The sequence below is a fragment of the Megalobrama amblycephala genome, linkage group LG24 (assembly GCF_018812025.1).
Source record: "Megalobrama amblycephala isolate DHTTF-2021 linkage group LG24, ASM1881202v1, whole genome shotgun sequence".
Classification (NCBI taxonomy): domain Eukaryota; kingdom Metazoa; phylum Chordata; class Actinopteri; order Cypriniformes; family Xenocyprididae; genus Megalobrama; species Megalobrama amblycephala.
Genome location: NC_063067.1, coordinates 7079648 through 7097799, shown reverse-complemented (window position 1 = coordinate 7097799; position 18152 = coordinate 7079648). Strand labels below are relative to the sequence as shown.

The following is an 18152-nucleotide window of genomic DNA, read 5'->3' as shown; positions in this document are numbered from 1 at the left end:
TCTATTTTTTAAGATTTTATTCCTTAAAAAAAAAAAAAAAAAAGTAGTTTAGATATCCAAAGCTATCAAAAAATGGATATTCCTTTAGAGTAGATATTCCAATTACATGAAAAATATGAATAAAGCGATATACCAGCTCAGCAATGAAATAGAAGTTCCACAAAGAACCTTTAATTGAACCAATTTTAGAATCTAAAGAACCTTTTGTGAGATGTAAAAACTTCTTTGGACATTAAAGGCTCTTCATTGAACCACAAAAAAACCCTTTATTTTTTATGAGTATCCCTTATTTGGGTTTCTAGTAACCAGAATATTGGCTTGGGTTAATATGTTAACATTGGCAATTACATTATGGACAGCTGAATGGTAGAATATGACCAAATTTGATTAATATCAGAAAAATCTTGTGCAGACAGTGAAAGTGTTTCATGCTGAAAAGAAGAAAAATTCTCAAGTGTTTGTTAAAAACATTTATTGGTTTTCTCTTTTTGTCAAGTTTTCCCATTTTTTTCTTTTTTGTTCACCTAAGCTTCTTTTCCCCCCAATCAATCCAGACTCATTTGAACCCCATTCTCTTGTTCCCCTCCCCATTTTTCCCTGGTGGATCCGACTTCAACCAATTATCTCCATATTCACACACCTCATTATTTAAATTAACCTGACTGAGCATAACCCAATCACGTACATCATGATGAAAACAATCACACTGGAAAAGGGCACGGCAAACCAGACAAATATTCTCAAGCTATTAGATGAGTGGGGTTATACGCAAAGAAAACAATGATGGGGAAAAGTGCCATTGGAGTGCTTATGGACTGACTAGCCTAAATAGCTGCTAGATTATCCAAAAAACAACCTGAGAGCAAGACCCATGTGCGCCACAGCAGACGATCTCATGTACAAGACATGTTTTAAATTATATTAAAGTTATAATTTAACTAAAATAAAGAGTTAAGGGAGTCATTATAGATGGTTATAGTAAGTAGTTTGATGACTTACAGGGATGGTGAGACACTGTTTTGATATGCAGTTCATACACTCAAACTATATTTACATGAATAAATAAAACCACAAATTATGTATACCTACACAAAATGGCAGCTTCTCTCTTTATACAAGACATCGTTCTTCAAAACACTGGGGGGAAAAAAAAAGGAAACTAAAACTCTAAACAGGTAAAAAGTTAGCAGATATTGAACGCTCTTTGATGAACGTACAAATTAATGCCACAAATTCGACTTGCTCTCAAGTTGGTACGCGAATCACCTGCGACTACAAAAATTTGTGTGAATGACAAATCTTTAACAAATCAAAGCCAGTATGTCCACTGATGAAATAAAGGAGAAAAAATTGGAAGGACTGGTTATTTTAAATAAAAAGGGCACCACATGTGCATCCAAACAACAGACAGGAAGATGAAGACGATTGGTTGAAGTCAGAGAGCAATATGAGAGATAACTTAAAGGGGCAGTACCCTTTTAAACAAATATACAAGCTTCCCAAGTTGAACTGAACTCATAGAATCAATTCTATTGAGAGAGGACCGTTTTGCCGCCATGGAGTGCTCTTACAAGGAGAAACTTGATGTTAGCTAGAGGAACGCCTCGTCAAACTTTGTCGAATTATCGGACAGGCTCAGAGCAGGGCTTTGACGATTCGTTTCCTCATACAAACAGAGGCTCAAGTGAACATCTGATCTCGGGAGAGCAAAAGTACAAGACTAAAACTGAAATAGTTTGTGTGACAGCTGAGGATAAAGGGTTTATTTACATACTAGGTGAACTAACTAGTATTAAATAGTCATTCTTAGTTTAAATAGGAGAGAAGTGATTTCTGGGAAGATTGCTCTCGGCTGTGTTCTTGGACAATAACACACCCTTCTCCATCAAACCACCCCACTACATCCATAGCTGCGTCATTCAAGCGGGTCAGATGGTCTGAAAAACTGGCAAGAAATGCGGGAAAACTGAAGAGGAGCAATCACAAGTGACGATTGTGTAACGTGTCTACACATTTCCCGTGAAAAAAGTAGCTGTAAATGTGGTTTTGAGAATGGTAGACTAATAAGTGTGTAAATGGGACGTATAATCTTGACGTTTTAATATTAATAAAGGCCCTTTTTAGATGAAATTTAAAAGTGTACTGTCTCTTTAAATCCCTTAGCCCGGAGGCTTGTTTCTAATAGTTTAAGCTCCTCCCCTTCCTGTTCTCACTCCGCTGGCATGGTCTCTCCCTCTCTAGCCTGATTTTGCCCCAACAAGTGCCATGAGGCCGTCCGTGCTCATGGACTTGGGACGCTCCAGAGGGAAGCCAAGCGCTCTGCTCCACACCAGCTGGGCGAGGACGCCCAAAGCTCGGGATACGCCGAACAACACAGTGTAATAGTTCATCTCAGTCATGCCATAATACTGCAAAACACAAGAGTAGAAATATGAGATGATTTCAACAGAGCAAAACAGAAAAATCGATGTAAACTGTACAAATAGAAAAAGTGGAAAAAGGGAACATTTCAAAGTGCAGCCAAATATTTAATGAGATAAAGGTTAAATATAGGTTTAAATAAACTTTTATGAATAATATAAATAAAATAATTATATTAGTTTTTTTTATATTTTATATTATTGTAAAATTAAAAAAAAAAAAGGTTATATTTTGTAAAGTGTATATAAAAATGTAATATATTTAATATACATTACAAATAAATAATTTAAGATATTTTAGAGGCACTGGACAAAAATTATACAGATATGTACTAAAATGCCACAGATCGTCTTTTAATCATATTTATGGGTCACTGACAAGTAAAGCTTCAAAAAAGGTGTTTTTTAAAAATCTTTTAAAAAGTGATAAAAAATGCATATTTTTGAGTCATGAATGTGTTTAAACAAGTTACAGTTGTTAAATAACATTTCAAAATGTTTAAATTTATTTGTTGAATGTTTTTATGTCAGGCGTTACAACCAAATAGTTATATGTTTATATGATGTAGTTGTACCACCTGACATGGAAAGTGTACCAACCTACCCAATACCTATACTAAAATTAGCAGTTTTTTCCCAGTATTTGAGAGAGATATAAACCTTTTCATCATTTGGGGTACTCTAGTTGATGCATTATCATGTTTACTGTTATTACCTTGTCAATTCATAATAAAAGAGCCATGTTTGCAGTTGTGCCAACCTGACATTTGAGAATATACAAATTGCTGGACAAAAGATTTCAATTATCTCTACAGCCTTAAAACTACTGATATTTATAAAATTTGTTTATATAAAAAGGTTTCAAACCTAAAATGATACCATAGTTTTTAATTTATTATTAAGACACCATTTGAAATAGTTTTCCTAGTCTGTTAATTTGTTCAGACAGTTGCACCACCTGACATTTTGGGGGTTTAAGATAAAACATAAAATAATGTGTATTATTTAAATGACCTAAAATGATTTCAAACTAAAAAGGTTTTATAGAATAAAGTGATATGTGTCATTAATTTAAAAGGAAATAATGCACATGGACACAAAATAGAGTTGCAAAAATACCGACTTCGGTACCAAGTCGGTACTGATTTTAAAAATGTGACACTTTGAGCACGGATTCATAAACACCTCTGATTGGCCATTGTGTTCATGCGTTTATCGGATATGTCTGTGATTGGCTACAAAGATCAACGCTTCAAAAATATGTTGTAAATAGTCAATGATGCTCTTCACCAATCACTTGCACAGATATTCATGCGAGCGTTTGAAAGCAGGCGTCTATCAGCGGACTGGTCCTGCTTTCAAATGCTCCCGCTTTCAAATTCAAACACGTCCGTGTGCTTTTAAACGCTTCCATGCGTTGATCATTGTAGCCAATCACAGACGTATCTGTTGAGCGTGTGAACACAATGGCCAATAAGAGGTGTTCACGAATCCACTCAAAGCATCACATTTTTAAATTTCAGTACTGATTGGCACCGAAGTCGCTACTTTTGACAACTCTCACACAAAAATATGCACGTCAATGAGCCTTATATGTATTATCGGCTGATTTCTGGTGTCTTACTTGCAACAGGACTCCGCTGTGTGCATCTACATTGGGCCAGGGGTTCTTGGCCTTGCCCTGCTCCAGAAGCACATTAGGTACGATCTTGTAGAGTTGAGCTACCAGCTTGAACATGGGGTCATTGGGAAGGTGCTTGAGGGCAAACTCGCGTTGACAGGTGTAGCGGGGATCTGTCTTCCTCAGCACAGCGTGGCCATAGCCTGGCACCACCTGAATAACGACATGAAAGTGAACAATCAGTGTGAATAATAATCCATTATATTATGATCCTTCTGCAACCACATCTTTTGTATGTTCATGCATTCCAATAGGGGAACATAGCAAAGGCACGCACTCTGCCTGATTTGAGTGTGTTCCAAATGTAATCTCTCATTTTCTCATCAGACACCTCACCACCGAGCTCCTTCTGCAGGGCTGTCAGCCACACCAGCACCTCCTACAGGACAGAGAAGGAAATGCATGAATGAAATGCAAAGCTAGTTAGTATTTCATAACCATATGTCTTGTGCAGCACTAAACACAATAAGGCTCAAACCTGATTGGCCAGTCCATGCAGGGGTCCGGCCAGGCCATTCATAGCAGCACTGAAGGAGAGGTAGGGGTCAGATAGGGCACTGCCTACCAGGTGACTAGTGTGTGCGCTGACGTTTCCACCCTCATGATCACTGGAGAGAAACAGAAGCACACAAAAAGGTCAAAGACACTAAACTAGATTGTAGACTAAACTAACAACCACATGAGGGCAGACTTGATTCATTTGAATATTCTATAGAAAAGTCAGTCCTCTCTCACTTCCCAATTCTTTCCAAACAAGTACACTAGCAGGTTGGTTGTTTTCTTGCTGACTGAAATATTTAATAGTAGACTTTTTAATATTAATTTAAATAGTTTAGGCTCTTTATGTGCTTCAATTGCATCCATTTAATCAGCAATAAAAGTGATAACTGCTTTTGCTAGTGTAGACTGCAGGTCCCATCGGTCTAAAGTCCCATTCAACATTGCTGTTTATTAAACATCTTATCTTGATTAATCTGTCAATTATTTATTAATCAGATAATCCACATATTGTTCAATGACCGTTGCATCACTAGAAAAATTACTTGATGCTGTTAACTTGCTAAATGAACAGGGTTTAGCATGTTCCTTCAGAGGAAGGTACAGCAAATTTTTGGCTTTTTAATATTACACCACTGCTCTCTTCATTTTCAGTTTCAGAAAGTGGCAGTTTTTTCTATGAAGAGCCAATTTACAGTATTGTACTTGTGCTTTTGATGTTTAATGGCCTGAATGATCCAATTTGGTAATAGACATCAGGTGCATTCAGGTCTCCCAGTAGGGCTGGAAACACAAGCTTTTCTCCCTGAGGCTGAGGTAAAAATCTTATAGAGAAAACTGGAGAGTTTTACTGAGGGCAATCACAAAGGTTAAAAGTCCAAGCTGACCTCATTCCGAATGACTGCCTAGAACTGAACAGTGGAGGAGGAGTTTATGACGAATGAGTCAATGAGTTTGTAGGTCATCACCTGTGGATGGTGAGGTACAGCCTCATGAGTTCTGTGAACTGTGGCTCGCTGTAGCCCAGCATGTTGGTGAAGTTGTGTGACCAGTCCAGGTTGGAGTCGATGGCGCCGATGCTGCTGCCTTCACGGTACAAGTTACGGTAGATCTTGGCCGCCACGCAGGGTAGCTTGGCGATCAAGTCCATTGAGTCCTCGTACACAAACTAGACAGAAATGGAGTGAATGAATCATTTGCTTTAGATAACTGTTAATAAGAGTTGTTTTAGTCTTATCATTATGTTTATCCTTACACATTTCACTTTTAAAGTTTCTAGAACACATATTTTCAGTGACTCACCTCCCAGTACTTGGCCTTGTTAACTCCCTCAGAGTAAGCCCGAGCAAAACTGCTCTCACTGTTCAGAGCCGTGATGGCGGCGCTGAACTGAGACATGGGGTGCAGGTTGGTGGGGAAGTTGTCGAGCATGGTGACCACATGAGACGGAAGGGCCGCGCGCTTAGCCCACTCCTTAGACAACCAACTCACCTGAGGAAACAGCCGACAAAGAGTTAAATGAGAGACTTTTACTTATAAGTTACTAAGAGGATATACAGTCAAACCAAAATTTATTCAGACACCTTGAACATTTTATTAATTAATACAGTTTATTCGCTGTAGTTAAAAAAAAATGGTAATAAAATATGACAAGATCTCAGTGTTAAACTGTGCCAGAAATGTCAGATAACACTTGAGCAAAACATGGTCAGGTCAAAGTGTCTGAATAATTTTTGGTTCTAAATTTTTATCAACTTTGCTGGTAGTCCACTGTATGAAGAATTTGAGTATAATATGTCACAGTTTACTTTATTTTGCTATCCTCACTTACATAAATGAACTACAATAGTTACCATAAAACAACTAAAAGCTCAAGAAGACAAGGAAAAATAAGGAAGCTAGCTTAAACTAGTTGACACTCAAGTAAGTGTCTCATCTACATAATTTTAGTAAGAAATCATGTAAGCAGATGATTTTTTTGCTTTGCGTCAGGATCCTAAACACCTGTTTGGTGTTTATTTTGTGATAAATAGAGACTGACTATACATTTTCCTTTACCTAATGTTATTATTAAGATCTACACAAAGATAGCCACAACAAAACGCTTTGTTTCTCAATAGATATTTTTAGAGTTGTGTCTATGGCTGCCTAATGTGGGCCACAATGTGATTAACATCCCAACAATCTCAGAAAATACAACATATGCCTCTTTAATCAGGTTTGCAGTTTAAACTGACCGATTTTACATTGTTTCACTTATATGAGAAGTACCATATTATATTATATTATATAAAAAAGGCAAATATGAAACCTTTTTTATTTTTGGCAGAGGATCAGTTGATAGAGAAAAGGAAAAAAAGAAAGGAAACAGAATCAGGAAATGTTGCATGCTGGACTTAACTCATTTTTATCACATGAGCACCATGGCTCAACGTATTGAAGCCTTTAAATGCTAGGTCACGGCTCTGCCCATATTTCCTCCATTACGCTCTGAATTTCTTTGACGGGTAACACTGCAGTGAATATGAATGAATTCCTCCTCACCTGCTCCTCAGTGGGCACCTGTCCTGTGATCAGCAGCCAGAACAGACCCTCTGGCAGCGGCTCCTCTCCACCAGAAGCCTTGGGCAACAGCTGCTGACATTCTGGAATGCTGTAACCACGGAAACGGATGCCCTAAAGATGCAATCGATAAACACAGGGAGGGCATCAGTATGTTTGACTGAATAAAGTAAACAATGAGAACTACAGCTTCAAACTCAGAGGGTTCAGGGGTTAGTAGGATAAATACTACTAACCCAATGTATATTTATCCAAGGCACCATGACGCCACTTTCTATTTTAAGCTTACAGCAGCACAGCTGTACTATGTGCAAATAATGAGCTTTCATCATTCATGGTGCATTTTCAAAACCTAAAATAAGTATTTTATGTGTCAAGGATAAAAGTTCAAGGCACATTGATGACTCAATCAATTTTATGATTTCTATTGCATTACTACTAAGACTTACCTTTATTAATATTGTGACAGCCATATAAAAATGTATTTGTATGTATATTTGTAATAGACAAATGTTTAAATAAATATAACCTGTTTTAAGATACATTTTAGCAATACCAGGTTAAGGCACATGATTGTTTGTGTGTGTGTGTGTGTGTGTGTGTGTGTGTGTGTGTGTGTGTGTGTGTGTGTGTGTGTGTGTGTGTGTGTGTGTGTGTGTGCGCGCTCACCTCATCAGGGTCGAGCACAGAGGTCTCGTACACTAAACCCTTCATGCCTCTCATTCCTCCATAAACCTGTTAAACAGAAAAACAGCACTCAAACTTTACTGAGATACTTCTATCAACACCCTTTTCTGAGTCCTCCATCTCACTTCTCTGGCCTCTATTTCTTGTGTCATATGTTTGAGTAATAATACCCCTCAGATGCAGTTTAGTCTGCAATGTAGAATAACTGGCAGTGAGACAAAGACCACATGACTCAGCTGAAAGAACAGCCATGAGAGCATCAGCACTCACACCACAGCCTGAGGGTCCTTGAGAAAACAGTAGTCCAATCAGAGGGCAAAAACTATCACTCTGTTTGTGGGGGAGTGCAGCACCACATCATGTGAGACAGAACTGGTCAGGCATGTTAGGCAACACTTGCTCTTGTCATCATGTCAGATGAGACAAAACCTGGCTGAGTTAGGGGTAAATTTAAAGGGATAGTTCACCCAAAAATGAAAATTGTCGTGTTGTTCCAAACCCATAAGACTTTCGTTCATCTTCGGAACACAAATTTAGATATTTTTAATGAAATCTGAGAGCTTTCTGTCCCTCCATTGACAGCCACACAACTACTTTGACACTTCAAAATGTTCATAAAGCGATTGAAAACTAATCCATACAAATTGAGTGGTTTAGTCCAAATTTTCTGAAGAGACTCGATTGCTTTATATGATGAACAGATTGAATTTAGGCTTTTATTCACATATAAACATTCATCAACTCACACATCAGTTGTGGTAAACGGAAGCTCAAGCATGTTTGCTTGACGTGCGAAAACCAATGAGGTTCATTCTCGTGTGTTACGCAGCACGTTTGAGCTTCTAGAAGAGGTTTGTTCTCATGCATCATTCAGGTTTGGTTGAGCTTCTGTTTATGTTCACTGATCAATGTTTATATGTGAATAAAAGCCTAAATAAATTAGTTTTACGATTTCTTTATGAACGTTTTGGAGCGTCAAAGTGGTAGGTATGTAGCCGTCAATGGAGGGACAGAAATCGCTCAGATTTCATTAAAAAGATCTTCATTTGTGTTCTGAAGATGAACAAAAGCCTTGTGGGTTTGGAACATTAAGGTGAGTAATTAAACTTTCCCTTTTAGCCAATGACTCCCAACCAGGAGTACCAGTCACTAAGACAGACAAAATGCAATATTTGTATTTGTATTAATAATTAAATTTACTTTACTAATAAAATTAACATCTTCAGTAATATTAATGATAAAAATCAGAAGTAAACATTCATGGTTCGTGTTGATAAAGGGGTATTTGGGGCTTAAAGGTTAGGAAACATTCATTTAAGCAATAAGGTACTGTAAATATCACGATTAAAGGGCATTGTTTGTTAAGGGCAGGTGTTATGTTTACAATACAGCACAGATTTATTGCTTTCACACAATAGTTAATACATGATAAAAATAAAAACTATTCTATGCATGAAGAGCCATCCATCTGCTAAAAGAGAATCTCTGAAACAATAAAGAGTGAGTGGTGTTGCAATGTCTGGAATGCTGTATCAGTGTTGTGATTGTTAAAACAAACTACTAAAACTACTCAATTTGTTCAAATTGACATGACAAAAAAAAAAAAAAAAAGATACTAGAAAACAATTAAATGTTGCCTTGGCAAGTAACTAAAATGACTAAGTGCCACAAAAATATAACAGACATGATTTATAGTAACAGTGAATATGCAGTGAGTTTTCTCTCACCATGTCCACCGTTATCTGACCGATTGGGGTTTTGCCATGCTGCTGTTTGAAGTTCTTGATCCTGCTCTGTTCTTTAGGGATGAGGTCTGCCAAGACATCTTTTAAATTCTGCATAAGGTCAAGGGAAAAAAGGTCACTTTTTAGTTAGTAAATCCGGTACAAACAGATTTAACAAATGCCTAACACATATTATAAAAGAAAGTGCTTTTTGAGGTTCACAGAAATGTGACAGTGACTCATCCTTTCAAAAGCAAGGCTGTGATTTAATCTCAGTAGTGCAATTAACATCTAAAGTCTGGTTGTGGCTGTGATCATAGATCCAGGATCTGAAATGATGCAGATACATACCGTGGACGCGCTGACATTTCTGGCAGCCACAACAACGCATGCTGCATTCTGGAAGAGAAAAGAAAATAACGACTTAGATGAAAGATGCAAAGCAGGGGAAGTTCATCATTATCAAAACCAGGGTTAACAGAGAGATTTCACTGCAGAAGGCCTGCTGACAGCTGCAAGGCAGGTGACTTTAGTTGCACAATGCAAAATGAGTCAGTTGCCAAGGTAATGCTTTTTCTTTGGATTCAAATTACAAAGCTTCTTATTACAGTACGTTTCACTGACCCAAATGTTTTCAACTGGGTCTGAAGTCAAAGGGCCAGAAAACAGTTTACATCTACAGTGATACAGAGCTTACTACATGTAGAACATAACATTTAAAGCATTTCTCTATCATCTATGACAACTCTGCCAATTAGCAGCTGTTTTATTCTGTCCAAGAGAATTACAGCACACTTATTACATAGACAAGACTAGATCCAGAGCAACTAGATGTGAAGTGTCTTAAACTCCACTGTGTCATTGATCATGATCGCCTTATATGGGATTCAATCCTACAAATATAATACAGAGATATAGGACCTAATACAATTTAATTATAGCATTAAGACATATGTAATAACAATATTTTACATGACCACAAAGGCGCCAAGGTGCAATAGAGAACAATGAATTCTGCAGAGACAGATGTATGGATCTCTGAGCTAATTCTATTACAGAATTCTATTACGGAATTCTATTACGGAATTCTATTACGGAATTCTATTACGGTATTGCTAAAATGTATTAGAGAAATATTACAGTTTTTCCTGTATGACCCAAGCCTTTCCTCTATTGAGATACATCCTTCATTTCTATATATAGCTTTAGATTAAGAGCCCTGTCTGATTGACACACAGCAGGAGTGGAGATAAACCGCCACTGCAGAATGACTCAAGCTCAGACGTAAAGCTCGGTCGGATTGGCAAGGCATTTGGAAAGATGAAGAGACTATGATTCTCCAAACAATATAAAAAGTCACTGGAATCATCATTAATCCTCTACACAGTACACACACAAACTGGCAGCTGTTTATAGCATTTAGCTGTGGGTTGTTAAATGGAAAAGATGTTTAGCTTTTAAAAAAAGTAATTCACCTCTGATTTTTAGTTAATAGTAAGTAGCTAATCACCAAACAACCCAATACATCATGTCAATGAGTATTACCATAGAGAAGCAGTGCTTACATTTTCTTTAGCAAATTTAAAAATAGTGATGCACTGATAAGCCAATAATTATTTTGATGGCATGGCTGATAACTGATAAATGGATATTAAAATTGTATATTATTTTGTCAACATAAATTCAAAATAAAATCTATAATTTTTAGTGACAATGTACAGTATGAAAAATGGATGTTCCTTCTGAGCAAAAAATTTTTCTTTGCAAAAAATTACATTTAAAAGTGTTATTGACTGATTTGAGTTTCTAATGATTAACGAATTACAAAGTGGCAGACCATTTAAATGTAAAAAGAGTGCACAACTGAGCACAAACAATTAAATAGTTAATATTGACATAGATGCAAACTCTACATACACACTGCAGGTAAATGTGGCCCAAATCTGTTTTCCCCATGACAGTGTGAACAGTACAAACCACATCGAATCTGATCTTTTCAATTCCAATTTGTGCCACTTCCATATGTTGTACTAAATCCGATACAGGTCAGATGTTTTGTAAAGCGACCACAGTGTGAACAGTCATATCGGAATTAATGCGATTTTCGCTTGTCACGATTCTGCACTCTTGAAAGATTTTACATACCCAATGTTATCAAGACAGTTGCGAGAGATAGTCAGTAGAAGTGCAGTGATGTGTCAGAACTCATAAGTATTACAGAGACAGCTCTATAATACATGCAAAACATGAGGGATCGTATCATAAAAGTTTCAAAACTTTGCTCTTTTGTCACATCGTCTTTATTTTTCATATTGCCTGCGCATAATTTAGCTGGCTTCTACGGCAGATCATACTATAAATAAACGCGTAATGCCTTACGTTATGCCTTGTTTACTTTCGGATGACAGCGCGTTGTGCGTGTTGCCACTGTTTACTTTTCACTGTTGCCGCGGGTTGTTTTGCAACTCCGTGGGTTGAAGCGTCCCGCACTAACGCGACATTTAACCCCCGGAACGCGTTTTTTACCGGGATACCCCACGGAACGCTATTGGGCTAGGTTTGAACTAGTTTTGAGAAGCAATTGAGTCGATTTTGTGGTAAAAACCAATCAACCCCGTTTGTATCGTTCTTTTGCGCATACAGGTCAGTCGTAATTAAACATTACGTTTTGCAGTTTGAATGTAGCCTAACGTTGCCCTTGAATGTTGACATATTGTGCATAAAAAAAAGCTTAAGTTTATGGCAACATTTCTTATTTTTTTCTTTCAGATCCAAAACAAACAGCACAAGACAGAGAAAACAAGGCTGCAGTGTACATACTGGTTTGCTTTCACCTGAAAGGTCAGACTAAGACTGGGCAATTGAGCTGGATTATACAGGAAATTACTGCACTTTAATGAACAAGAGCCAATACTTCCTACAGCTTTGGCCTCCTGATCGCTATGCAAGTCAGTGCACTGACACCAGACACCCGTCACTCTGCCCTACAGCTAAACTTCTCTCTGTCCAGAAATAAAGAGCAGTCTGACACACTTTGCATAATATACAGTAGCTGTGTTGCCAGAAAAACAATCCAATCAGGTTTAGAGCTAATTTATGTGCAGGCCTTTATTGTTGCTGATAAGTAACTGCTAGTCTCTGACCTTCCTCCAAGTCTATGGCCGTGTAATCTGTGGGAAAGGTGAGGCTACCAGCGGCTGTTAGTTTGACCCCAGTGCGCCAAAGAAGAGGGCGATTACATAAGTACTGTACTTACACCGGGAAACTGCTTTGCGCGGTCTTTTGCGCTTATTTTTGTTGGCAAATGAGAATGATTTGCGTGCTTCATCATGGTTTCACCCTTGTTTCACCGCGGGGTTTGCAGATGATGTTCACGTTGCGTAATTACGTCACTTCATAAGGTTCCCATGGCAATGGGGAAAAATAATGGCGCTTTACTTGTGTGAAGTAAACGCAACATTTTTCAACTTTCTGCTAAGATATATGTGACTTTTTTGCAACGAAAATACAGGGATTATGAAATCATGCTAGCCCCGCATATTTTGCCTGCTGAAATCAGCAATTTATGCGGCGAAAGTGTGCCGTATTTGAAAAAATGCGACCCCCGCATAAATATGTGGACTTTGGCTGATTATGCATTAAATCAGGCGTTTGCACAATCGCGTTTTTCTGGAGGGACTGAAAAGCACGATTTGACAAGTATGATCTCTGTTGCGCTGCCACTGAGCCAGAGAGAGCAGTTGTATAGGTATAAAACGGTCTTTTCAACCACACAGTATCATTATTTCGTTACAAACATTGAAATTATAACAGGAACATTGGGATTAAAGTTTATAATTCGGATATACACTGTTACACTACTCAAGATCAAATAAGTCACCTTTTGAGAGTAAATTGATGCTTCAAATAAAATTTGAATTTTTGGTTTAACTCAAAAAAGTTGACAATTTTGAGTTGATTGAAATTAAAAATTTGAGTTAATACAATGAAGGCAGTTGATTTAATCAAAAGCTCTAAATTTTGCTTTTAAAGTGCACTAGATTGATACAGGGGAGCATGTGGAAAACACTGATATAATATAGAAAAAAATATACTATAAAAAAGGAGGTAATTCAGCTTTTAATTATGTATTTCTATTAAAAAAACTGTTTTCCTACAGGGCCAGCACAAAAAAGTAAAATGAAACTGCACAACTACAAATCCTATGCGACAATGTATGCTATATAACAAAGACCTTGGCAACAGCATCAAGGTAACAACCCCATCACAAAAGCTGCAGAGAATAGTCCATGTGCACAGGCCAGCTGGCAACCTTAGACATCTCTATGACTTTTGAATCTGCCTCTGACTACTGCAGTGACTAGTCCCATTCTGCGGAGCCAGTCTATATGCAGAACAGACACAAGGGTCGACGTGTTAGCAGGGATCACTAGAAATACCATATGGAGGAATTCCTGCACACACAAAGGACTTTTTGTAAGCTTTCTTTAGGAAAGGAAAATGTATAAAAGGCTGACAGGTAATGCTCTAATGACTTTGAAACCCATCTGCTTTGTTTAGATGACATCTTGTTTTTCAAATGACAGGTGGACAGCTGTGTCAGACATGCTGGAGAGGTTGTCCACCATCTGAATGCTTTATCAGGAACAGCTCTTTATAGTACCACACTGCATAAAAATCCATTCAAATAGCTAAGCAAATTTCCCTGCAGTGTCAGGGTTAGTTCACCCAAAAATGAAATTTATAATTACTCACCCTCATGTCCTTCTAAACCCTTATGACCTTTGTTTATCTTCGGAACATAAATTGAGATATTTGATGAAATCCAAGAGGTATTTTTTTATCCTCAATAGAAAGCAACGAAATTACCACATTCAAGGCCCAGAAAAGTACTAAAGACACTGTTAAAATAGTCCACGTGACTGCAGTGGTTCAACCTTAATGTTATGAAGTGATGAGAATATTTTTTTTGCGCAAAAACAAAACAAAAATACCAAGTCTAATAAAAAAACAAACAAAAAAAAAAATCATACACAGTTGACACAGTAAACGCAGTTCGGCACTTCCGTATTTACGTCCGAAAGTCGGCTCATTATTGGACGGCTCCTGCGCCAGTATTACACGCATGTGTCGTGCTGCTCATGTGAACAGCATCGGCCAATACTGAGCCGGCATTCTGACGTAAAACCTGGAAGCGCTGCAATGTAAATAGCATAGGAGAATGACAGCGGAGAGACGAATTTGTTGAATAAAGTCATTAATTTTGTTTTGTTTTTGCGCACAAAAAACATTCTCGTCACTTCATAACATTAAGGTTGAACCACTGTAGTCACACTGACTATTTTTTTTACTACTTTTCTGGACCATGAATGTGGTAATTTCATGGCTTTCTATTGGGGATTAAAAAAATAATAATAATAAAAATCTTGGATTTCATCAAAAATATCTTAATTTGTGTTCCGAAGATATTACGTGTTTGGAATGACATGAGGGTGATAAAATGAATGACAGAAATATCATTTTTGGGTGAACTAACCCTTTAAGTATGCGTCAAGTGTTTACAAAGCAGACTACAAGGTCTGAACAAGGTCCAACACGTTACCAAGAAAAAAGGAAAATTATGCAAGGAAGTACAGTACAGAAATGAATCTCGGTCACTCCTATGAACTGACAATCAGCAGATTACATAAATGCAATACACAGCAGAATAGAATGCAGAGAAACTCTCCATGGTGTACAAAGGTCATCTAGGGGTGTGAACAGACCATTAACCCTGAATGACAAGAGCACAGTAACCTATATTACTATAAAGTCATTCAGACAGTGTGGCATTGGCTTTATCTCTACAGCAACAATAATGATGACTGTGTAGTCTTATGAGAGCTCAGCTGAGACTGTATATTGATAAGAGTTTTAAGTGTTCTTTGACACTCCTTCCACTAATTTTTTTTTTCCTCATCACAATCTTAGTCACATGTTAAAAATCACCAGTCACACATCACTCAAGGTATTTCAGATCAAAGATAACATAACTTCATAGATTACATCTGCATCAAAAATCCAAACATGTCATCATTAAGAAAACTACTCCAGCTCATTTTTCAACTCCATAATGTCACATGAGCTTTTATTAACTAAACCAGGGGTATTCAACTTGACATTTTATCATCACTATTAACAGTATAGTACTAAAGTGATGATAAAACAGGGTTTCCCAAAAGCATTGTAAGCCTAAATACATTGTAGAAACATTGCCACCAATGGCCTCTAGGATCAACTTAGCTCACAATGCTTTTGAGAAACTACTCACTATAGTGAGTAAGTGAAATAGCCTATCTATTATGGTGCATTTATGATGATCTAGCAACTATTGAAGCCTGATCATTCATATATGAATGACAATCCTGAAGGTCAAATCAACCACAGCAACAAAAAGACTGACCTGTCAGGCTACAGCTGAACAGGTGCAGATCACAGATGTCAAAGTGACTGTTCAATTTTAGTGACATTAGATCAACTGAAACCGGTTAAAGTGTTTAGTGCCCTGTGAAAGGACGTCAACTACACAGATGGACTTCAGAAGCGCATGAATATCAGAAACACCTCAGTAAACAGTTTCTTTGACATGTATGCATCTTTAAACAGCTCATTCTTGAACTTTATATGGGCTGTGGCTCAAATATCCTTGTTTGAGTGCGTTTTGAAAGTTTAAACACAATTGAACGTCTATGTGTAAAATGCTGTACAGGAACAATTGATATTAAAAGAAAGCTGCTGATTTAGATATAACGTTAGACCTGAATGGGAGGGAGACACATAAACAGAATATTTTTCATACATAAATCACCTAAAGTGTAACAATGTTCGATATGGTTTATTAACACTGGCTGTCCGTTACTACGGTAATCTCTGCTAAGCTAAGCTAACCGGGTAGCAGCCTGTGTTTTTCTCACTCAAGTTAAAATAAAACTTTCCTACCTTTGAACTGAGGAGCCTTGGGGCTAGTCTGCTGATAGAGAGGAAGGACATTGTTCTTGTATGTGTGTATAAATATTACAAGTGGTTCTTTATCGACCCCTGCTTGAAGGTGCCCCTCTCGCTACCGTGCTCGCAGTGAAGGTTGAAAAAGGAACTCGGGCCCTGTTGTAGGCGCGGTTTGGAGCAGATAGGGCCTGGTGAGGATGGAACGGAGACGCGCGTTCCGATTGGTTGAAAAGGAGGAAAATGATTTTGATTGGTGATGAGACTCATCGTTTTTTCATTTAATTGGTTTGCTCAAGGATAGAACGTCCATAAATTATTCAGACGTAGACGTTCAGCGGTAGGTTGTTCTTTAAACTGCCTGTCTAGAAATAGAATGACAGATATGCTCATGTAAAGTCATGTGAAGTTTTTTTTTTTTTTTTTTTTTTTTTTTTTTGGCAGGTTCTGTTAATTTTGTAACTGTAAGGGAACCTTGACCTACACAAATATAGAACGTATTGCTAAAAATGCATGCCTTTAAGATAAAAAAATATTCAAAGGTTTGAGTTAGGTCAATATTAATTAGTCTGATGTGAATTCTGCAATGACTTGAAACTGCATGTACACAAAGATTTCAGACTTTATTGGAAAAGGGTCATTAAATACAAATATATAGATACAGAGGCTCAAGGACGTTCGTTTCAGACTTCATGCTGCCTGTAACATTGTCATAGCTCTGGTAAGAAGGATTTTCTTGGACCTACAACACAACAGAACATTCTGAGATATGTAACTTGCTTGGGTGCATCACAATTTCAACACACAGAACTTACAAGTTTTCTACATATACATTTCAGCAATACATGAAGGTCACAAAAAAATGGGTTTAATAAAATAATTTTTTGATTGGTGAATGAGAAAGATGAAAGACGACTGAGATCTTGTAGAAAATTTAAAGGGATAGTTCATCCAAAACTGAAATTCTGTCATCATTTACTCCCCCTCGAGTTGTTCCAAATCTTTATGAATTTCTTTGTTCTACTGAACACAAAGGAAGATATTTGGAAGAATGTTTGTAACCAAGCAGATCTCGACCCCCACTGATCATAGTAGGGGAAAAAATACTATGGCAGTCAATGGGGGCCGAGATCTGCTTGGTTACAAACATTTGGAACAACTCGAGGGGAAGTAAATGATGACAGAATTTTCATTTCTGGTTGAACTATCCCTTTAAAATACTTCAATTTTTTATTGCCAATCTGTTTTCTCATCATCATTAGTTTATGGTGTTTAAAAAAATATTATATCACTGTGTTATGAGCTGGTGAACGACTGGATGCTTAAACCTGCATATATTGATAAAGACTACTGTTCAAAAGTATGGGTTTAGTAAGATTTTTTAATGCTTTTGAAAAAAGAGTAATATGCTGATTTGAACATTTCTTATTATTGATGTTAAAAACAGTATGTTGCCTAATAATTGACCCTTCGCAAAGACCCACCCCCCTTAGTTACTGTTGCTTTGTCCGACAAGCCATGGCTCTGTCACGCCACACAGAGTGAAAAATATATATCGCAGAGCAAAGAGTACACTGACAACACGTCGACAGACAAGAC

The 18152-nt window shown here is 37.4% G+C and overlaps 1 protein-coding gene across 1 annotated transcript; it reads right to left on the bottom strand.

Annotated features, from left to right (window-relative positions):
• Window positions 1–455: 455 nt before the first annotated feature.
• On the bottom strand, window positions 456–16711 carry cs (citrate synthase). Its single transcript, XM_048177226.1, has 11 exons — window positions 16551–16711; window positions 9924–9971; window positions 9576–9683; window positions 7831–7896; window positions 7144–7275; window positions 5902–6090; window positions 5568–5767; window positions 4580–4709; window positions 4379–4480; window positions 4045–4254; window positions 456–2408 (listed from the first exon to the last, which is right to left on the bottom strand). The coding sequence occupies exons 1-11, from the start codon at window positions 16599–16601 to the stop codon at window positions 2238–2240; spliced, it is 1407 nt and encodes a 468-aa protein (XP_048033183.1). The 5' UTR covers window positions 16602–16711; the 3' UTR covers window positions 456–2237.
• Window positions 16712–18152: the final 1441 nt, after the last annotated feature.